Raw genomic sequence first — 23,815 nt, 5'->3', positions numbered from 1 at the left:
AACGAAATTCTCGTAGAGCATTTGGCGGCAATATTTTTAGGTCTTTCTTGAGGCCGCAGGCATAGTGAATAACGAGCTTCTCTATGTGACTACTAGATGGCGCCACCGCTCGGGTTGGCCCGCGAACCCGGCGGTTCAACCCCTCGCCCGGTCCGTACAAAATATTCCTCGGTGCGGTCGAGTTGGGTTTTTTTTTTTCTTCAGCCCGGGCTGTGGCCCGGGTTTTCATGGCCCGGCCCACAGCCCTACCTTGAACCACTCTATATATTTAAAAGATGGTATGTTCATTTTTTAACTGTAATTTAAATTAAGGAAATAAAGAAGTGGTTTTCGACTATCATAGCGCAACAAATAAAAAAACGTTTCGATGCTTGGTAATTAACGCTTTTATATTATTACACTTCCATTGAAATACAAATCAGCGTATTGGAGAACAAATCAGACGAACTTCTGTTCTATAATTTTTTTCCTGCTGGGACCTTTCCTCGTCCTTTCGGTCTTCCAGGCAACCTTCCATTTCCTCGTCTTGTTCCTCTTGTTTTTCCCTGTGTTTGGAAAGGCGCAGATAAACGTCTGACCTTTACGCATGGCTCAATTGCCAATTTGGGGTCTTTATTAAAAACGAGATATTTTATAAGAGAAGCAGCCGCAGTACCCGCCGTACCATCTGCCACCCGCTTCAATGTCGTTTGCGGAGGAATTCCAGAGTTGCTTGGCCCAAATATTTCCCCTTCTGATTGTACCGTAGAGAAGTAAATACTAAAATAATCAGAATTTTAGTTGAAAGAAGACTGATATAAATTATACCTTCGCGGTGTTGATAATTGGGAGACGAAGACCTTGTGCTGGACGGTGAAAGAGGAGCGGAGGAAAGAGGTGATAAATTATTTCTCTCATTTTGCAATGTCAGCAAACTGTCCACATCTGTACACACCATTGAAAAATCAATAATTTAAACACAACCTGAGTGGAAATAATATTATCTTTGTTGTTACCTTCGTGGCAATTTGGTGAAGGATATTGCTTTGCATTTTTCGACGGAGGAGTATATTTTGTACTACACTTCACCTGTTTCTCCATTTTGTTATTTTCTTCTTCTTCTTCTTCTTCTTCTTCTTCTTCTTGATCTTTTTTTCTTCTTCTTCTTTTTCTTGATCTTCTTCTTTTCTTGATCTTCTTCTTTTTCTTGATCTTTTTCTTCTTCTTGATCTTCTTCTTCTTCTTGATCTTCTTCTTCTTCTTTTCTTCTTCTTCTTCTTCTCCTGCTCTCTCTTTAGATGATTTCATTTTATTGTTTCCTGTCCTTTCATCTTTTTTCTCTTTCGACTTTTTCTTTTTCCTTTAAAATTTAAAAAATTTTTTAAGCACTAATAATTGCAAAATTTATTAGCATAATGCTTTTTCTACCTCTTTCAATGGAGTTTTTCTGCTCATGATTCTCGAGGAGTACTGATTCATTTTCATGTTCGATAGTTTTCTTCTTTGCTAAATTATATTATGAATGTTAGCACAGGTATAGAAGTAACTAGAAAACATGAAAACCTGTTCTATTTCTTTTGCTGGCTCCTTTTTCAATGAAGTTTCTCTGCTTTGGATTGTCATGAAGTAGTGATTCATTGTCTTGGTCGATTACTTTCTTCAGTCCTAAATTAGAATACAAATGTTAACACAGCTATAAAAATTTGTAGGAAACAAGAAATACCTCTTCTCTCTCTCTTGCTGGCTCTCTCTTGCCATATGCCCTTTTCTTCACACAACTTCTGTCTTTTCTCTGAAAAACATAATTTTAATTTAAAAACAATTTCTAATTTGAATACACTAGCAAAAAAGCAACCTTGTTTTTTGTTCCAATGTCGAACCCAAAGTTGATCTATAAGAATGCCATCTTCTGATTGGGCAAACTGAATTCCCCCACCACTGGCTAAAACATATTTGGTATGTTGGGTTCCGTTGGGATAACGAATTAAACATACAACTGAAGCATTGAAGTTCTCAGCCATTTCATCTATTTTGGTGTAGATACTCTTGTGGCAGTGGGACTTCCTCCTGTCAAGGTTGTTTTGTTCGTGGTTACCCAAAGAATTCCAATAGTTTTGCCATTCGATAGTTTTCCATGGTTTATTTCGATTAGGTACTTCCTTTTTTCCTTTAAAGGATTCCTGTAATAATATAACATAATTATTTTAAGTAGGCATACGTAACCAAATTAATGACAAATAAATTACTTTGAACTGAGAAATTCTGATTCGATCTTCTTTGTTCTTCTGTTTAATTTGTCTCCCCATTATATTTTTCATGTGTTGTAATTCTTTTTTCCTTTGTGCCATGGCTTCATTTAGCCTCTTTTCAGCTTGATCTGTTTCATCGTGAACAATTTCAGAATTGCTGAGTGAATGTGAATCTTCCATGTTTGACTGTGAATGCCAAAAAAATCTGCATATGAATCAAACATAAACAGTCAGTAAAAGTTACGAAATGATACAAAAACTGTATGTGTGTACTTACAGCTTGTTCAACGAGTTGCAGTCAAGAACTATGACAGGATCAATGTACTTTGTTCTGTGAGTAAATTTTCAAGAAGTGCAAGTCATATGACACAGATTATTGGCCCATCAGACATTACATTGAATAGGTAATGTAAAAGGTAGTATTTCAGCTCTGCAATGAGTAATCAGGAGTATTATTATTAGCTTTGTTTAAACTATGATGTAATGGGTTGTATGCATCAATATATAACTGGTCAGAATTTCTTTACTTTGTTATTTGATAAATGAAATATCATAATTAATATTTAATATCAGATGTGGTAAAATAACAAAAATTGGACTGGATAACCAGCTCCCCAACACGTCACATCAGTATTCAGAAAAAATGTCAAATTAAACAAAAGATGTGGCACAATAAAAAAATGGGACTGGATAACCAGCTCTACCCCAAAAATAACATTCGGTTCAATAAAAATAAATGAGACCGGATTACCTTCTTTAATGTAACGCATATTATTTAACACCAACGAAAAAGCCACGCGACTGCTTAAGCAAAAAAAGTGTAGCAGACAACTTTCCACATTTCTGTCACTAGGGGGCACAATGTAAGTTCGGGGTCGCTTAATTTTCCCTCCGCTAGATGTCAGCATAGCTTCAGGTGCTGGGTTCAGGTGCTACTTATGGCACTAAAAACGTGCCATAGGCGACTGGTCACACGAGTAACGCGAGTCCGTTTTTTCAGCGCTTATCGCTGGTCCGTCCGCTATTTTTTGCGGCTCATTATAAGCGAAAAAAAAATCCATTGAAATTTGTTGCGCTACATCTAACGCTATCTAAGCGCGCGTGGCACTAGCGATTTGATTGCGATAAAGTAGCACGCGATGCGCTATATTTAGCGCAATATTCGTATTTCATTGTATTATTTACGAAACGCGCAAGCGGTTCGTTAATTTTAAAAAAATCGACGAATAAAATGTTGCGAAAGGGAAAACGATTGCGGCCAATGGACGAGAAGAGCGTGCCTGTACATGATATAAGCGCTTGTCGCGAGTCCGTTGGCTATATTATTAGCGCTAATCGTCGCCCTTCCACTGTTTTATACGGCTCGCTGCTCGTGGCCAAACATTTTAAATTGTTAGCGTTAGATCTAGCGTTCTCTATGCGCGCATTTCGCTAATAATTAACTTAAGATTAACTTGCGCGAAATGCGTAAAATTTAGCACATTGAATTTCATTACATAATTTACAAACACAAATAAGCAGCAAAAATAAATATGTAGCGCGAAAAATAATTAAGTCAAATATTACGCGCTAGATCTAGCGCTGTGTAAGCGCGTATGGCACTAGTGATTTACCTGTGATAAACTACGAGGCGCTAAATTTAGCGCAATACCTTTTATAATATATACGCAAAAATAATAAGGTAAAATATTTTTCACTAGAACAAGCTTTACTAAGAGCGCAGGAGGGTGCTAATCATTAAGTTGCGAACGATAGTATCAATTGAGCGCAATTTATTTCATGGTATAATTTACGAAACGCGCAAGCCCTAAAATAAAAATTTAGCCCTTATTAAAGCGTATTGTTTTAAATTTAATTAACCGGGCGCATATCTAGCAAATATTTGGCTTAATATTATTGCGCTAGTTTTTCACCGTTTAATTCCGGGCTGGTCGGACTGCCCCTTGTCGACGACACCCAGAGTAGCTGATCGTTAGCGACCCGTCGTTCCTTTATAGCCGTATGCCCTTGCTGTCCAATAAATTGAAGATGGCCCACCTCCAACACCGGCAGCGGCTACTGGCTCGCACCACATAGACGGAACATTTGAAAAACTCAGCGGCCACCGCTCGCAGCCATTTGCTATTGAGAGCGAAAAGAAGGCGCTTCCCAGTTCCCAGATACATCTGGCTAAAAAAATATCCGCAAACCATGCTAAGTCACCTGAGTTTTTGATATTTTTCACCTCGTTGGCGCTGGCCAACAGCGGCTACTCCAGCTCGAACCGCTTCCGGTGTTGAAGGTGGGTCATCTTCAATTTATTTATTGAGCAGCGAAGGCATATATGCGTCCGTAAATAGGAAAAGCCGTCAAAGATGGGCCGCTGTTCATATGGGACAGATCAATCGCCAACAACTTCATCAGTTTATATTCTGGGTGTCGTCGACAAGGGGCAGTCCGGCCAGCCCGGAATTAAACGGCAAAATATAAACGCAATTTATTTCAGCCGAGAATTTTCCTTCAATCAAATTTTATGTGATGCGCATTATTCAGCGCTAAACATTTATTTTAGCGCTTGCGCGTTTCGTAAGTCATATGATAGAAAAAATTGGCCTAAAATCAACGCATCGTAGTCGAGTGATCTATAGATCACTAACGTCATACGCGCAACGATATCGCTATATCCAACGCAAACCATTTGACATTTTTCGCCAAACGAGCCGCCTAAACATTGGCCAAGCGACGATTAGCGCTAAGATAGAGAACGGACTCGATAGCGACTAGCGCTTATATAATAGACGGACGCGCGCAACTAGTCAAGTGGCCGCAATTGTTTTTTTGTCGCAACTCGTTAAATAACCGAAGCGCTGGCACGTTTTATAAATAATGCGATGAAGTGAATTGCGCTAAATATAGCGCTTCGCGCGCAAGTTTATCAAAACTACATCACTAGCGCCATGCGCGCTTAGATAGCGCTATATCTAGCGTGAAACATTTAATATAATTATTTTTCGTGCGAGCCGCTAAAAACAACGGGCGATCGACAACGCAAAAATAACGCAAGGCGCCGCGATAAGTGCCGAAATAACGAAAGGGCACGCCCTACTCGCCCAACTAGTCGCCGCAATTGTTGGTTTACTTTGCACGTCCGTTTAATTAAATTTAGTGCAATGCGTGATATGTAGCGTTAAATATTGATTTTAGCGCTTGTTCTTTTCGTAAATTATATGATGGAATGAATTGCGCTAAATTGATCCTTTTTTGCTCAATTTAATAAAAAGTGCCCTGCGCTCTTAGTAGAGCTTTTAGTGCGAAATATTTAACCTCATTATTTTCGCGTAGATACCCAACTGTTACAGCGGACGGGCTGCACTAAGCGATCAAATAGCGGACGGCGCGCGCTATTCGTCCAACCATTCGCCGCAATGGTTTTTTTTGTGTCTCAGTGATGTTATTTGTCTACGCATACGGCGTTTTGGCAGGCGATTTCCGTCGGTGAGCTGGTGTAGAATTTGCCGTTGCATTCAGACCCTACGTTTTGATCGTCTTCGCAATCGTAATGACGTGGGCCACGTCTGGTTGTGGTGAATGCTGTGGTCGTTGCCACATTCAGCTTCCCGTTCGTAATATGTTGCTCTACATTTGCCGGGATTTGTAGGAACCGGACGAGAACGTCCTCGCTTCGTTTGAGATGATAGGGCTCAGCCGCTCAGCGCTTATCCCTAGCCATCTAGGGGGAGAGTGAATGTGGCTATGTTTTGGACCGCTAGGTGGCTATCCGTTTGAATAACTTTCATGGGTTTTATGTAAAAAAAGGGGGAAATGCAAAATAATATTAAAGAATAATTCTAATTATTTCGGTTGATTTATTTTGCAATTAAAAGGTAGCATTTTTCATTAAATTAAAAAAAGATCACAGCAAAAAGAAAGCATAGCAACGGTGTTAAGCAGACGACGATAGCAGACTAAGGTTGGATTGACGAAAAAAGTATCTGTATTTCGCTGCTACAAACGGCGCACCAATGCACCATACATTTTTACGTAATTTGTCATGGCAGAAGTAAGTTCATTGAGTGAGTCGGAAAATTATGTGGAAAGTGATTTCGAAACCTCATCAACAGAAGAGAAAAAGAAGAAAAATGTTTATCCCAAGAGGAAAAGAAAGTATCATCATTTATCCGAGCATTTTTCCAAGTCGAAGAACAATGTAAAAGTAAAGTCTAGTTCCACTGCTGGAAAAACTTTTACTTATCTTGGAAAAACTAGGAAGAAAAAAAAATTCAACTCTTAGTGGTGATTCCCTTCAACATTCTTCGCAATCCGTACAACAGCCACAAACTGTTTCATCATTCACTACCCATCATTCAGCACATGACATAGCGACTGATGAATTCCCATCAGCTATCAGCCTTGAAGATCTTGGTTACTATGAAAATCCAGTACAATTTTATTTTGGTTATATAAATAAAGTGAAATTGTATCTTTGCAGATAAGCTAAGAAGAGAAGTGAAAAACGACTTAGAAAGCATGCAGGTAAGACAACATCGAACATGGCAAGAACGACAAACATTTGGTGCATGGGGACAGCATGCTAGAAGAAGAATTTTTACAGAATATGTATCAAGACAGCCACTATTTCATTCAAAATGTGACCAGTGTCATGGTGATTTGAACTTCTACGCTGTGAGATGTATGACCTGCAAAAGACACCTTTGCCATCAATGTGATGCAAACACACACTCCAGCATGCCATTTCATCGAAGACTATTGTGTTCTTGCGAAACCCTGGAAACATTACAGCCCCATCATTTTATCGATGAAGAAGGAAACATTATAACAAAAGGTATCTGTCTAAAAATAAAAATTCAGACACACGTGTTTCTCAACTATTATGCTCTTTTACAGATGTTTGTTTACCATGCTTTGTGCCTCTTAAATGCTGTGATGTAAACTGCCTTGGATCGATGTCGCTTACACCCAATCTCACAGAATCAATCGTGGTTGTCACTGAGCAAGGTAAAAATAACATTCAATGTAGACCGTATTCTAAAGACTATCTAATAATTTAAAAAATAATTGGACAGGTCGGTTTCTGTTAAAGGGAACTAATTTTGTTTGTGATAGTTGCCATACTGTTAGGAAAGCCACTATCGACGACTATATATTTTCTGGTTTTTTCCCTGCAAGTTTATCAGAGAAAGTTACATATCTTTTTTCAGAAGAGGCACTTCTATTAGGGTATCACATTTCCCACAAGTGTCCAGGTTCTTCAAAGAACATGTACGCTCGCACTCTTGAAGACGTATCTAAAGAATATGGACGGGTACGTGACACAAAGCAGTACAATTTATTCAATTGTTATAATTATGATTTGGTTGATTTGGAAGAATGGACCGATTAACGTACCGTTATTTACTACTGCGGAAAGAGAGTGGGAAACCTGTCGCCACTATATTGACCAAGAAGTGCTGAAAAGAGACAAAACTCATTGCCCAAGTTGTGGGAAAGAACCTTTAGTCAGATCTTCTGACGCTATCGTAAAATTGAGGCGCTTAAGCTCGGCTGGAAAAGTGCACAATCCAGAAAACGAAAGAACGTAAGATGCGTGTACAAGAAAACACGACAAAGACTGGTCTTAAGTTTTATTATTTCAATAGAATGGAACAGCCACAGGCGAGGTTTGGAAACTTAGTTATCAAATCCGATACAGAAGTTGAAAATTTCCGTCAAAGGATTTACAACAAAGTTTCTACTGTACGCAATTACATTTCATTTGAAACTACTAGATTTGACATGCTGGACTACGATATGATTAATCATAATTTTATAGTATTTTTAATTCCCATATCTTATTTTGTAGACAAAAAAGAAACAGATGTGTGGGGGATCGGCTTTTAAGGCCGCAAGAGAAGACTCCAATGAACAAAAGAAGTATGACGAGACTGGGCTCGTCGTTAGCTCTTGCAAGCACTGCGTTGTACCATACGCAATCAACATGTTTAAAGGTGAATCGTGGACCCATACTGCATTTATGCACAACGAAGCCATGAAAAGTAACGCCAAATTCTTCTGCTACGACGTGGTATGCCAATACTGGAAATGGATGAAAACAAAAGTGGTTCGTCATTTTCCTGAATACCGTAATCTAACAAGTGAAATGACAGGAATCTTGCCTATCATGCATAAGAATGCACATCAATTTCCATGCAAGGTATTATATCAATAAATTATGAAGCAAAGTCTTCTCTCAAGCATGAAATATATATGTACAAAACAGATTTTATGGAATCCCCGCTGGACAACTGGAATGGGCTTAACTGGAGGAGAAGAGCACGAGCAAATTTTCTCCAAATTGTATCTATATGCTTATGTGCTAAAGCATATGGCCAAACAGTAATAGAGCTTCTTACTGTATTTATTAGCAAACATTGTTGCATTGTTAACTATTAATTCAACGATTTTACTCTTACTTCATTTAGACAGAAACGATTTTTTAACATTAGCTATTCTTTATTGGAACTGGGGTAAAATTGAAAATATGCATTTCCTTCTACGCAAAAAGCTAGAAAAAGTAAACAACTTTGCAATACAGGTTGAATAATTATTTGAAAATAACGAAAATTTTCTTAGGCAAGAAAGGAAATCAAACAAGGCACTCCAAAACTCGAGAAATTGTTGGAAACCCATAACCTCGTATATAATGATCTTCCACTGATTCACAAGGAGCTGGAGACAAAAGCTAAGGCAATTCTTGACCAAAGAAAAACCAAAAAGACTACAGTTGATACACTGAGAAGAATGCTGGAGGGCTTACATGCTCATTTAAAGACTACTTCCATTTCTATCTCTAAAGAAGCAGGTATATTACAAAAAATAAATTGAGACCGCATTACTTACTCAGAGTATTGTAAGGAATTGATCTCCCAGATTGCAAAGAACCTTGAGAGTTCAACGTTCTCAGGGTAGCCCCTGTTATTGTCACAAAGCAATGCGGGGAGTTGACCGTGGGAACGACTTTCTACTCGTGACCTCCAATCGGAAACCCATCTAGCTAGTCTAGAATGTTCCCCCTTACTTGTCACTAGGGCAAGGCCAAGAGTAGACCATACACTGCTTCCTTTTCATTTTTGACCTCTAAGAAATGTAACAAATAGGACCAAAAAAGCAGAAACAAGGAGATTCTTAGACGGACCATCCTTCCCTTAACTTGTGTGTTATTCCTGTTCTTGAGTGTACTAGAACCCCTGTCCTGTGCTTCATCATCATGCTGCATTCTTCCTCACGGTGTTACGGTGTACTTTCAATGCGGTAAATACAGAAATTACATTCAACCTCTCAATTTGTCGTTAATAGTCTACGCAGTCACGCGCGGAAACTATTACACTGGTGGCAGCGATTATCGGACTTGCATGCTATACTATCCTTCATTGTATTTCACAAATCACGTCAGGTGCGGTCTTCAATTTATTGGATGTAAAAATTCACAGCCAACGACGTTTACGTATTTTTGTCTCCAGAACCCTCGTGTGGTGGGTACCGAATGAACAAGGTTTACCGCTCCTTGTGTCATCTCGAAGCGGCTTTCGAAAGGTTTAGCGACCGTAGTAACACGGCGTGAATCTTGTCAGTCGGATAGGGATTGGCTAACGAGTAATTTTCTGGCTTTCAGAAAAATGCGTACGGGCCAATCGACAGACTTTCTTTGACTATGTTAAACGAAAGCAGAAGAAAATAACCCTCCATTATATAAAGCTGGGGAAATATTGTGCACTACACATTTGTATAGCAGTTTTGTTGACTCACAGCCAACTCTGCCAATCTTTTTTTTTACAATATTTTTTCACAATTCATAGCAGTTTTGTTGACTCACAGCCAACTCTGCCAATCTTTTTTTTACAATATTTTTTCACAATTCATAGCAGTTTTGTTGACTCACAGCCAACTCTGCCAATCTTTTTTTTACAATCTTTTTTTTCCCAATTCATAGCAGTTTTGTTGACCCACAGCCAACTCTGCCATTTTTTTTCGAAGATTTTTTCACAATTCATAGCAGTTTTGTTGACTCACAGCCAACTCTGCCAATCTTTTTTTACAATCTTTTTTTCACAATTTATAGCAGTTTTGTTGACTCACAGCCAACTCTGCCAATCTTTTTTTACAATCTTTTTTTCCCAATTCATAGCAGTTTTGTTGACCCACAGCCAACTCTGCCATTTTTTTTTTCGAAGATTTTTTCACAATTCATAGCAGTTTTGTTGACTCACAGCCAACTCTGCCAATCTTTTTTACAATCTTTTTTCACAATTTATAGCAGTTTTGTTGACTCACAGCCAACTCTGCCAATCTTTTTTTACAATCTTTTTTCCCAATTCATAGCAGTTTTGTTGACCCACAGCCAACTCTGCCATTTTTTTTCGAAGATTTTTTCCCGATTGATAACCGTTTTGTTGATTCACAACCGACACTGCCAATCTTTTTCAACTTACTTTTTTACAATGGATAGCATTTTTGATAGCCACAGGTAACTCTGGCCTTTTTATAATTTATATATATATATATATATAAATGCTATGATGTTCAGACCAAGAACTTGAACGGTTTAAGTCTCAATCTTTTTTGTTTTATAATTTTGAATCAGCAGCGTTGGTCCAAGTAACATGACCAAGGCCCAGATAAGCAAAAAAAAAAAAAATAAAATAAAATAAAATAAAATAAATAAATAAATGTTTTTTCGCAAACAAATCAAAAGGGAGAAAACAACGCCTCTTTAAGAGGGCTTCACGAATCTCTAATTACAATCGTTAAACAAAACCTGAATCATTTTAGCAAAAAGAAAGTATAAAACTAAGGCAAAAGGACGGTCAACCATTTTTTAGTGGAATGTCAGAAACCCCTAAAGAGAAATTAGGTACAACAGCCTTTCTAAAAAACATAGGGAAAACAGTTTTGAATACATTATCTCCTAAACAATTTAAGCGAACACCAAAAGTAAAAGAAACAAAACCAGAAAAGGCAGAAAATAGCGAGTCGGAAGACTATCAAACAGGCAGTTCAGAAACAGAAGACGAAACCGAAGAAGAATTGCCAGGAAAAGACGAACAACCGACAGACGACACACGTTGGGAAAATTCAAATGGGAAAGCATTAAGGCGAACACCTCCCCCTACAGAGAGACTTTACCCGCAGCTATCTGAGGTTGAAGAGAAAGAGATTGAAAAGTCAGAATCAGAAGAAGATCTACCTGAAATAGACGAGGAAGATAAAGATCGGGCAGAATTAAAGAAACCGAAAAGAAAGGCACGCAAAGTACATATTAAGGGACAGCCACCAACTCGGTGGAGTAGTCGTAACAAACATAAAGCTCAAGTGCATCAAGAAGAAAAGAGTAAGCAGACCCAAAAAACTACAGAAAGCAACGAAACAGAAGGAAGAGAAGAAAAAAATTCATCAACAGAAGAGGAGAACGAAAGCGAGAACCCTAGTGATAGTGAGAACGAAGAAAAAGATAACGAAAATCTCGCGTCAACAGAGGAGGAGGACGAAAAACCAGTCCGTCGACCAGGGAAAGAAAAAAGCGCAAAAGAAAAAGAAATAAAAACAGAGAGAAACAGGCCGATAGCCCCCAGCTATCACAAACAGTTAGACCAATCCATCCAGACAGGGAAGAAACCTTTGGTAGGGGAAACACCGAGAATGGATTATCAAAGTCACTACGATCACATGTATCGTTGCATGAAAGCGGGAGGGGCGTCAAAGGAAGAAGCGCACATGGGCGCCAAAGCCGCAGCAAAACAGATAGTGAAATCAATGAACGAAATTAAGGAAGAGCAAAAAGAAAAAAAACGCGAGAAATCTTGCCCAATAGATACAAGTCAAAGCTATTATTTAAGCCAAAAGCTATTGTTAAATCAACAACAACAAACGGTTTCCCTCCTTGCTCAAGTGCCAGCTTTTAATGGATTAGGTTCGACGAAATTTGAGGACTGGATCAAACATTTTGATGCAGTCATGAATACTTCAGAGTTTGAAGAAGGCAGGAAAATAAAGTTGCTATGCTCTAAACTTTTTGGTTCGGCGACCGACTGCGTAACAACTTTCCAGTTGCGCTATCCAAGAGAGGCAAAGGATTTCTCAAAAATAAAACAATGCCTACAAGAACGGTACCATGGAGGAGACAGTAGAAAAATCTATTTGACCGAATATAACAATTGTATTCGCAACCCTGGAGAATCAATTAGGGATTATGCTTGTCGCATACAAAAACTTTTTTCGTTTGCTTACCCGACGAAAGAGGGTAAATGGGTAGACCTCGAAATGAGAGAACAGCTGATAATGGACAAATTTTTGGGGGATTAAAACCCAATCTTCGAGAACGGATGAGCTTCAAAGAATTTAAAAATTTAGATAGTTTGATAAAAGCCACGGAAAATTGCGCGGCTGTATTGAACGAAGCTAAATTAGAAAGACGAAACGTAGAATTCATTAATGCAGTCGCATCAAACTCAAATGCCATCTCTTCAAGCGAAACAAAAGGGAAATTGTCAGAACTAGAAGCAACGTTAAAAAACAATCAAAAATTAATGAGTGAATTGATGCAACAAAACCAAGAAACCGCTAAACTATTGAATAAAGTCGTACAAGCACAGACCCAAACGAATTTTCGCTCACAACCTGCTTTTCAGCCCCAAACCGCTTTTCAGCCTCAATCCGTTTTTCAGTCCCAAACCGGTTTCCAGCCCCAGCCAGTATTCCAAGCTCAAGCTGTTCTCCCAGCTCGGTCCATTCCGCAATCCCAACAACCACAGAACTTCGTTAGTCAGTTCGAACAAAACCCCCAAGGATCTCAACAACAAAATTCGGGAAGTCTATTCGGACAAAGACAACTATCCCAAAGTGACCGAAATACCCAAGCGGGTTGGAACCCGCCAGGCCCAAAATACTGTGCATATTGCAAAACGAACACACATCTTACGGCGATGTGTAGTTGGGGCCCCGGGGGTCCTAGATGTTTTAAATGCAAACAAAATGGGCATGTGCAGCGTGAATGTCCAGACTCGCAACCGAAACATAATCAAACATACGGTCCACTCCTACAAAATAATGCAGGTCAATTGAACCCGTTTGACCAGGGAAACTAAAAACCACCTTTTGCAATGTTGGGAACAAAGGTGGGCCTTGTCCAAAGCCCCGACAAAATGTTAATGAGGTCAGAGAAAGTAGAAAAAATAAAATACCCCGACTAGAGCTACAAGTCGGTGACGTAAATTTTTTTGCTCTTTTGGATAGTGGTGCGGGTAGAAGCTTAATAAAAACGGAAATTTTGCAACGAATCGGAAATCAAATCAAAAACTTTAGTACTGATGCCCCGGTAGAACTCTTCGGTGTAGACAACACTAGACTTAGAACAAGAGGGACAGTTACCCTCGAGATGAATGTATTAGGCGATGATCTTCTGCAGGAGTTCATTGTCGTAGATAGAATCAATGAAGATTGTATCTTAGGTTTAGACGCGCTCTACGAGCACAAATTTATTATAGATGGGAGCGAGAGAACAATATACCGTGTCAAAGAAACAAAGGAAGACACGGCCTCTGCGCCAGCCATAATTACAAAAAACAGGATCACGATCAAGCCCTTTAGTGCCACTGTCGTTGAATCCGATGGGGAAGGCGGGAAACTTCCACAGAATATTACCTGTTATTTAGAAATAGGCCGGGATTACACAGTGGGTTACGAGTGGACCCCTTCGTCTGCAGTGTTAACGATTTAACAGTTTTTTCCGTAGTTTTAATTAACGAAACCAATGAACCAATCACTGTTCCAAAATTTCAAGTCATTGGAAGAATAGTATTTGAAAGAACAAAAAAAGAAAACATCAATTTTTGTGAGACAGAAGAACAATCTCCTGTCGATGTAGATTTCAGCGAAAACTTACCCTTAATAATAGCAGAAGCAGATCGAACTTCTTTGGTCGAATTTTTAAAAACTAATATTACAATGTTTGCATCTAAAGCGGACGAATTAGGAAAAACAGGACTAGTTAAACACCACATTAACACGGAAGGACAAGGGCCCATTCGATTAAGACCCTATCGGATTCACAACAACAATAAAAAGGAATTAGAAAGTATTTTGCAAGAGTTATTAGTTAATAAAATAATAAAGCCGTCCGTGTCTCCATGGGCCGCACCTGTAGTTTTAGTTAAAAAGAAAAGCGGGGGGATCAGATTGTGCATAGATTACAGAAAACTAAACCAGATAACAAAAAAAGACTCGTTTCCGCTGCCAAGAATCGATGACGTTCTTGACTTACTTCACGGACAACAGTACTTTAGCACACTTGATTTAGCGTCAGGGTACTGGCAAATTGAAATGGATGACAGTTCCAAGGAAAAAACTGCTTTTATAGTAGATAACAACTTGTATGAGTGGAACCGGCTAGCATTCGGATTGACGAACGCGCCGGGGACATTCCAACGTCTAATGAACTTTGTGTTACGCTCAGTGATTGGCGAAATCTGTTTAGTCTATCTAGATGATATAATAGTTTTCTCGAAAACCAAGGAGGAGCATCTTCTCAACTTGGAGAGAATCTTTGACCTTTTAAAAGAAGCTAATCTTAAACTTGGCCTATCTAAATGTAAATTTATGTGTGAATCTGTGCAGTATTTGGGACATGTCATCTCAGCGAGTGGAATCACTCCTGATCCCGAGAAAATTGAGCGACTAAAAAATGATGACAGGCCGAAAACAGTAGTGGAAACCCAATCATTCTTAGGACTTGCATCTTATTACAGACGGTTTATAAAAAATTTTGCAGATATAGCCCACCCGCTAATCGAGCTTACAAAAAAAACAAAGAACAGAGTTAACAAGAAAGGGGAGAAAGTACCAGTAACATGTAAGGAAGAAAGTAAAAGCAGTAATTTTGAATGGGGAGAAGAGGAGCAAAAAGCCTTTGAGACACTACGCGAATGTCTCATAACGCCGCCTATTGTTGCATTTCCTGATTTTAACAAAGAATTTTTAATTTTTACCGGTGCCAGTAACTACGGTATTGGAGCGGTCCTAAGCCAAATTCAGAATGATCAAGAAGTGGTCATTGCGTATTCTAGTAGACATCTAAACAATGCCGAACGTAACTATTCAGCAATAGAGCGCGAGGCATTAGCAATCGTTTATGGGATAAAAAGATATCGTCACTACATACAGGATGAAATGTTCGAGATCGTTAGTGATCACAGACCACTCCAATGGCTGGAATCTCACAAGGATGAGAATAGTCGGTTGGGAAGATGGTCGATTGCGTTATCTGCAGCAAAATACAGAATTAGATATAAACCTGGGAAAGAACACAACAACGCTGATTTCTTCTCTCGTATTCGCGTTGTAGCAATCGAAGAACGTTCGGATTTTACAAAAAAATTGATAGAAGAGCAGAAGAAAGACGAGCTGTGCGCAAAGATAATAAACTATTTGAATGAAGGAACCCTATCAGAAATGGATGAATTAGAAAACCCTGATTGGGTGAAAGAAATAGGAACTTTTCGAATCGATAGCGGAGTACTGAGAAGGGATTTCTATCCTGCCTCAAAGAAAAGAAGAAAATATGTACAGGAGCAAACCGTTGTGCCCTACTCCCTGAGAAAGAGTGTAGTTAAAGAATACCATGATTCTCTGCTAGCGGGACATCTAGCGTTTCTACGCACATACTTTAGAGTTAGGGACAAATTCTATTGGCCAGACATGTTAAAAGATATAAAAAACTATTGCAAATCGTGCGAAGTTTGTGCATTACAAAGACGCGTAGTAACCAGAGCTTTTCTGAATCCTCTTGAAATAGCGACGGCCCCATTTGAAGTTATAGGTATGGATTTTCTAGGGCCAATCAAACCCGAATCCTTGAACGGAAATAAATATGTACTGGTAATGACTGATGCTTTTTCAAAATGGACAGAGGTCGTAGCGTTGCCAAACCAAACGGCCGAAACGACTTGCCGGGCCCTGATGGACAAGATTGTACTGTATCATGGCCCACCCAAAATTATCATTACTGATAGGGGCTCCAATTTTACCTCCCAATTATTCAACAGTTTGTGTAAAGAATTGAAAACGAAACATAAGACTACGACAGCCTATCATCCCCAATCGAATGGAATGACAGAGCGCTTCAACAAAACTGTAGTAGAAATGATTCGTAAATATATAGATGATGGTTACGAACATTGGGAGGAAGTACTGGGACCAATGGCATCAGCCTACAGGAATTCAGTCCACTCTTCTACAATGGAGAGCCCCTATTTTTTAATAATGGCAAAAGATCCAAACATGGTCATTGATCGATTTTTAATCCCAGAAACAGAATTGATCACTCCGCAGGATTACAAAAGCCAAACAATGAAACGCTTAAGAGAAGGGTTTGCACTAGCTAGACAGAATTTGTTAGACGCCAGGGTTCGACAAAAATTCAATATGACAAAAGAGCAAAAGAAAACAACTTTCAACTAGGAGACAGAGTACTACTAGACGTAAGAGTGACTAAGTTAGGCACGAGCAAAAAGCTCAATCCTAGATATCAAGGCCCATACAGAATTTCTAAAGTCCACTCAAACGGAACTGTAGAAATACGTTCCTACAATGGCGCGAGAACTCAACTCACCCATGTAAATCGGTTAAAGGCGCTAACTGAATGTATGGTATGGCGTGATGAGGAATGTGTCGACTTTGAAGATCTAAGAACCATTGGGTTTAGAGTAACAAGGCCAGATGAAGAATCCAACAATAACAGGTCAGACGAAGAACCGGAAGAAGAATCTGACGAAGAGGAGACAGAAAATTTTGATTTCGAGAATGAGAATGGCCTAATCACGGCAAGCCCCGAAACAGGTCAACAACCAGGAACCTTTGGCTACGGCAACCCTTTTTTAGAAATTGAAGTCCCTAACGAGATCTGGTACGACCCAGAAAAAATTCGGAACGAAGAAACTAATAACGCACAGAAAGAGATAGAGATACAAGTGCAATCAAACGGAACCAAGCGAGAAAAAGGTCACGAGTCGCGACCCGTCTTCCCGAAAAATTTAGAGATTTTGACATGAGAACATAAAATTTCTTTATAATTAAAGCTATCACTATTGGAACTTACTTTTCGTGGGAGTTCTGGAAAAGTTGGATTAGAATGGTGAACAGCGTCTGAACTAGTTCTACAGAACAAAAAAGTTTTTATACGAAGTTCGTGAAGGTCGAACTACAAAAGGGCTGAAACGTTTGAAGGGTATGTCCGTTCGTTAGACGTCCAAGGAGAAATTACATAGAAAAGATGGGCGTATAAAAATGTGTGTTACGTAATAACAAAATTACCCTCCAAAAAAAAAAAAAAAAAAAAAAAAAATTATTTGTTCTACACGTACAACAGCCGAGTTCGTCAACAACGAACCCAGCGTGACTAATTTCGTTCAAATCGGATGAAACATGCGGGAGTTTTTAAGAAATCCCGAAAATTTGAAATTAGCGCCCAAAACAACGATGAAGCCCCTTCCCACTAGTAGTAGAAATCTGCCCCTTGATTAAAAAAAAACAAAAAAAAAACACATTATGTATTCTTTTGCACACCACAGCCGAATTCGTCAACAACGAACCTAGCGTGACTAATTTCGTTCAAATCAGATGAAGCATGCGGGAGTTTTTAAGAAATCCCGAAAATTTGAAATTAGCGCCAAAAACAACGATGAAGCCCCTTCCCACTAGTAGTAGAAATCTTCTCCTTGATTTAAAAAAAAAAAAAAAAAAAGTATGAAATAAAAAAAAAAAAAGCACATCATGTATTCTTTTGCACGCCACAGCCGAATTCGTCAACAACGAACCTAGCGTGACTAATTTCGTTCAAATCAGATGAAGCATGCGGGAGTTTTTTCAGAAATCCCGAAAACTTGAATTTTGCGCGTGGGAGTATGATGAAGCCTCGACCCACTAGGAGTAGAAATCCAATCACTTATAATGATAATAATAAAGTTGTGTGTTTATTATATTTACACTCCACAGCGTTTCGTGAAAAACGAACGTAACGTGGGAGATTAGCGTGAAAAAAATGTGTGTTATAACCTTTTCTCTTATACCACAACCAGTTCGTAATTTTTTTTTCTCTCTCTCTATTCTTAGCTATTTTTTGATAGTACTCTTCACCTGTCTACAAACAGCATGGGCGATGAACGCCACGATATGCGACTGTAGCCAGGCAAAGATGAAAGGATTCTTGAATTTCGGCGACGAAAATTGCCAGATTATAGAAGATCCATCCCCCCCAAAAGCTGTTATATATACCCTCTTGTCCCACTTACCAGAAGTTAAACGATTCCCGGGATATATGTGTAGCGTCTGGTATGCCCATCGTTCAGTTAACACAGATTTCTTTGGTTGGCATACACATGGTCAAAGCAAATGGCCAGCAGTAGCTACTCCAGAAATGTGCAGCCAAATGAAAGAATTCAGAAGATGCGGCGACTTCGCAATGAATCCGGCGGGGCCACGAAAATTTACTTACGACCTGTATCCTAACATACAACCATTGTGGATGAGAACAATAACCCATAAGGTTCTGAACTGTAAAATTGAAGAAGTAGCTCTAGAAACGGAATGCGACAATTGCACAATCAATTCTCCGTTAGGAACACTTTCAGGCAGCTTGAACGGGACAGCAACCGTTAACTTCGTTACTTTAATCTGGGATAATTCATATAAAGAAAAGAAAGACTGCGAGCTTAAGTTAGTAAGAAGCGGAGAAGGACAGCTTTACAAAACAAATAATCCCGAGATCAAACGTTTACAGGATAAACACAGCCAAACAGACTTTCTCATCAACACAACAATGCTCGCTTACTGCGGAAAGCGGCAGTTACAAAGTGTAATGGGAATGGAAAAAATTTTAGTAGCGATTAACATGGCACCCCCAACAGGAGATTTTGAGAAATTCGATCCCAATGCGACGGTAGAGAATGAGAAGAAAACCAGCAGTAATACAACAAATGCACAGGTCAAACAGGTTGCCTCAACAATAAAAGCAGAAATTGAAGCCGCAGCCCATGTCCAATACACCAGAGACATAGCATTAGACTACGAGAATAGACTGGCAAGAGAAATTCGTCGGTTACAATGTGAAAACCGAAAAATGAACCATCACAGCGTAATCGTAAGCGCTCAGTACAATGGCTGGTTAGCAGCTACTCACATGCAACTCCCAAGATGTTCGAAATTAGTAGCTAACGGTGCCCAAGCTTCAATCTTGCAATGTAGGGAGCAAAATGTTACCTTCCACACTGAATTTACGAAATGTGGCCCCCAACCACGTTATCTTAATTTTACAATAGCAGTCGAAGGTTGGGAACTCGTGCCCTTCACCGACTGCTATTGGTATTCAAATTTCGTAAATTTTAATGGGAAAACTCACGCCTACAAAAATGGGGAATGGATTCCAGTATTTGCCAACATCCAAGTTCAAGGGAGAAAACTAATTGAAACGGAGAAATTTGAAGCCGACAACACTTTAGCAACCCTTCTGCAAATGCATCCAGCAATTCAAAATAGCCCTTTGAGTCATGCGTCGGTGATGGCTGACATCCTTGCCACCATTCACGAACATCATTCAGAGGACAACACAAAAGAACTTCTAACTTCCAATGTCTTAATTCACCATAGCGATGCCCCCCACGTAGATTTTGTAGCAAAAATGGGAGAGTGGATAAAAAATTTTGGAGCCATTTCAGGCTTCGGGATGATTTCAGTATTCGTCGTTAGATTTTGTGGTATCGGATCCCTCCTACTCAAAGCCTTCCCAATTATGTCAAAAATATTCCAACTAAACTGCTTCAGCAAAACACCAGCAGCAATTACTGCAACAGCCACACCACCGCCGATTCAAATCATTATGCCTCCTACCAGCAGTTCATATTCAACCAGATCCACAGCCTCGGAACGATCAACAGAGCCCCCACGCAGAAAGAAGAGGCAGCGAAACCGCCAACGCCCTAATCAACCTGAAACCGAATCCTTCCTCCAAGAAAATCAAGCCAACCCTCCCAGACGAGTTTGATGACTTACAATAATAAATACAATAATTTTGCCGCTGTGTACCTATAATCAATGTGCTCCAAATTGTTTACTTTCCTTAAAACCCTCTTCTAGACTCAATAGCATAATTTCTGGTGTCGGATTGTCCACTTTTCAAACCATGTTCCATTTTTTCGTCTCCTAAGTAGAAACGGGTCGTCAAAGGAAGTTACGAGTGAGAATGTAAAAGAGATCAAACGTATACGCACCCCCCAAAAAAACAAAAAAAACAAAAAAACAAAAACAAAAACAAAAAAGCACTGTAATAATACTCACGAAGGATATGCCGGCTGAATGGTTCAACTCGGGAGCACGACAAATAGACGAAGTCTAATCCAGGAAACTGAAACGTTGTACCCGTGTCATCAGCGTAGGATTCACACATCATTCGATGAAATTAAAATACAGAAGCTGGGACTGATTGTTGCGGGACGCAACAAAAGAGGAGGGGGGGTGATGTAAGGAATTGATCTCCCAGATTGCAAAGAACCTTGAGAGTTCAACGTTCTCAGGGTAGCCCCTGTTATTGTCACAAAGCAATGCGGGGAGTTGACCGTGGGAACGACTTTCTACTCGTGACCTCCAATCGGAAACCCATCTAGCTAGTCTAGAATGTTCCCCCTTACTTGTCACTAGGGCAAGGCCAAGAGTAGACCATACACTGCTTCCTTTTCATTTTTGACCTCTAAGAAATGTAACAAATAGGACCAAAAAAGCAGAAACAAGGAGATTCTTAGACGGACCATCCTTCCCTTAACTTGTGTGTTATTCCTGTTCTTGAGTGTACTAGAACCCCTGTCCTGTGCTTCATCATCATGCTGCATTCTTCCTCACGGTGTTACGGTGTACTTTCAATGCGGTAAATACAGAAATTACATTCAACCTCTCAATTTGTCGTTAATAGTCTACGCAGTCACGCGCGGAAACTATTACAGTATCGAACTTGTACTAAAAAAGAAAATTCGAAGAGTCGCACTAAATTAAGGCGGGTTTTGACGGAAACTAAACGAAAGGCTTTGGAAACGATTGAATTAATTAATTCTAAGGATACAACGCTTCCAATTTCTTACGAGGATTTCAATGAAGGTGTCTTTCCTTGGGAAACAGTTCTGGATCGGGATGACACGCACTTTCCCACACGTAAAAATAAAAAAAATTGTACTTTTTTAAGTAAAAACTTCATTTCGTCGTTTTTGCAGTTTCCCTTGCCGACAAATATAATATTGTTGATTGTCGGATGCTATTGAAAAGAGCAAGGGAGGAAATTACATTGAGTAAGAATGAAATGATAAACTACATGCGATTCCTCATTGATAAACGGTCATCACTACAACAACCAAGTCAAAAACATACCGGAGAAGACGAGAAATTTGCGAAAGGGAAATCCGTCATGAAAGTTTCTGAAGTTCATCATCTTAATTTAAAAATTCAAATGGCTCTAACAACATTTAATTTAAAGTGCAACCAGGATTTTTCAGATTTCGTATGTGAAACACAAACAAATCATTCTGAACCAGAATTTGAGTTTGACACATCTGATGAAGACAATTACGATTCTCTCTCAGAATCCGAATATTCTGATGAAGAAACAGAAAGCTCATCTAGCTATTCGGAAGATGATGAATCTGCAATATAATTTAGAATACAAATTGCATAATTCTTACTAAAAGTTATGAAAAATAAATGTTTGACTCTTTTAAAGCAATATTGTATTTAATAAAAGTAAGAGAACCTTTTCTCTGATCCGTCCCGTGTGCAAAATTAAAATAATAACTAATTGTGGTGCTTGAGAGACGTCAACCGAACAAACGAATCGAAACACCAAGGTAATTCTTCTGAAAAGGCTTTGTCTGAAATTTTTAAATTTCTTTTTTGGCTTTTAATATTAAACAATAAAGATCTTTTGACTAAAAAAGAAATAATTTGTGTTTTTCTTGATTAAATAAAACTTAAATTACAAAAAAATAAGATTTTCCTTGTTTAGTTACATAATTTTTTCTACTTCGGTACTATTTAGAGTTAATTTAGATGCTTCTGATTGTGATTCCTTATGAAGATTGGCTTAGTTAATTTAAAAAATTCTTAGTTAGTAAAAATTTGCATAATCCCCAAAATTACATGGTAATAGCGCTTTCGTAAAAATAGATAAAATCTTAAGACGTTGCTTTGTCTGAAGTATTTTTTAAATGAAAGATTCTTGGATTTGAGAAGTTTTTAAAGAAATGCTAAGTTAAAAAGAAAAAAAATTCTCAAAATGTGCAACCCTCAACATATGCTCTGCGACTTAAGATAAGGCTGTGTCTGAAATTTTAAATGACACCCATACCATTAAAACAGAATATTTTTTAGAAAATTATGAAAGGGAATATAAACGTTTTGACGTTTATGCTGTGAATTGAAAAGGGATAAAATAAATGTATAACCCTCCCACCCTACTGAGACAAAAAGCTCTTATGGCGTTAGTCTACCTCTCCTGTTAGACCGTGTTTTGAACCATACTGCCCATACCGCCAAGTCGAGCAATGCTTCCGGAGCTCGCCGAAAGGATCAGCGCAGTCGAATTCGTCGTCTAGGGAGGGGGAGGGGAAAAAATGTCGACTGCTTGACTTCACAAATTTATAATCATAAATTATTTCAAATTAATATTTGTAAAATTCCTTGATGAAATTGATAAATACTTTTAAAATTCAATTTTAAATAACTATTGAAAAAAACTTAAGACTTGCCTATGTCTGAAGAAAAAACAAACAGGAGCAGCACTCATGGTAAGGCCGAAAAAACATTCAACTTAACATATAATGACAAAAACATGAATTAGTTAACTTTATATACAGCTACCAATCACTAGCGCAAGGTATAATATCGTTTTTAAAACAGGCTAATCTTAAGACAATGCTTTGTCTTAAAAAAAAGAGAGAATAAGCCCTCTTGGTAAGGCCGAAAAACCTTAGACTTAACATATAATGACAAAAACATGACAAATTAAACTTGAAATACAGCTACCAATCACTAGCGCGAGGAATAATATCGTATTTAAAACAGACAAATCTTAAGACAATGCTTTGTCTAAACAAAAGAAAGAATCAGCCCTCTTGGTAAGGCCGGCAAAAAAAAATTAAACTTAACATATAATGACAAAAATATGAATAAGTCAACTTTAAATACAGCTAACAATCACTAGCGGGAGGAATAATATCGTATTTAAAACAGACAAATCTTAAGACAATGCTTTGTCTAAACAAAAGAAAGAATCAAACCTCTTGGTAAGGCCGGCAAAAAAAAATTAAACTTAACATATAATGACAAAAATATGAATAAGTCAACTTTAAATACAGCTACCAATCACTAGCGGAAGGAATAATATCGTATTTAAAAAAGCCGAATCTTAAGACAATGCTTTGTCTGTTACTTTGAAAAAATGAAGACAAAGGTATGTCTTAAGTCGGTGAGCATATGTTGCACGCAAACAGACAAAAGAAAAAAAAAACAAGATGCAACTAAAAAAA

General features: G+C 38.6%; 2 protein-coding genes and 1 pseudogene across 2 annotated transcripts; 2 read left to right on the top strand and 1 right to left on the bottom strand.

The window, feature by feature from the left end:
• Positions 1-386: 386 nt before the first annotated feature.
• Positions 387-3,069, bottom strand: LOC123466825 (annotated as a pseudogene).
• Positions 3,070-6,197: 3,128 nt separating this feature from the next.
• LOC116935928 lies at positions 6,198-8,604 on the top strand. The gene is made up of 8 exons (XM_045166952.1): positions 6,198-6,629; positions 6,697-7,050; positions 7,113-7,223; positions 7,292-7,530; positions 7,595-7,803; positions 7,865-7,961; positions 8,068-8,418; positions 8,485-8,604. The coding sequence occupies exons 2-8, from the start codon at positions 6,735-6,737 to the stop codon at positions 8,602-8,604; spliced, it is 1,443 nt and encodes a 480-aa protein (XP_045022887.1). The 5' UTR covers positions 6,198-6,629; positions 6,697-6,734.
• Positions 8,605-8,639: 35 nt separating this feature from the next.
• LOC123466826 lies at positions 8,640-22,042 on the top strand. Its single transcript, XM_045166965.1, has 4 exons — positions 8,640-8,778; positions 8,838-9,066; positions 21,267-21,449; positions 21,509-22,042. Exons 1-4 carry the CDS (start codon positions 8,746-8,748, stop codon positions 21,943-21,945), a joined length of 882 nt encoding a protein of 293 aa, XP_045022900.1. The 5' UTR covers positions 8,640-8,745; the 3' UTR covers positions 21,946-22,042.
• Positions 22,043-23,815: the final 1,773 nt, after the last annotated feature.

Source organism: Daphnia magna, unplaced genomic scaffold (assembly GCF_020631705.1).
Source record: "Daphnia magna isolate NIES unplaced genomic scaffold, ASM2063170v1.1 Dm_contigs118, whole genome shotgun sequence".
Classification (NCBI taxonomy): domain Eukaryota; kingdom Metazoa; phylum Arthropoda; class Branchiopoda; order Diplostraca; family Daphniidae; genus Daphnia; species Daphnia magna.
The sequence above is the reverse complement of the archived record's forward strand: the minus strand, read 5'-3'. Positions and strand labels throughout refer to the sequence as shown.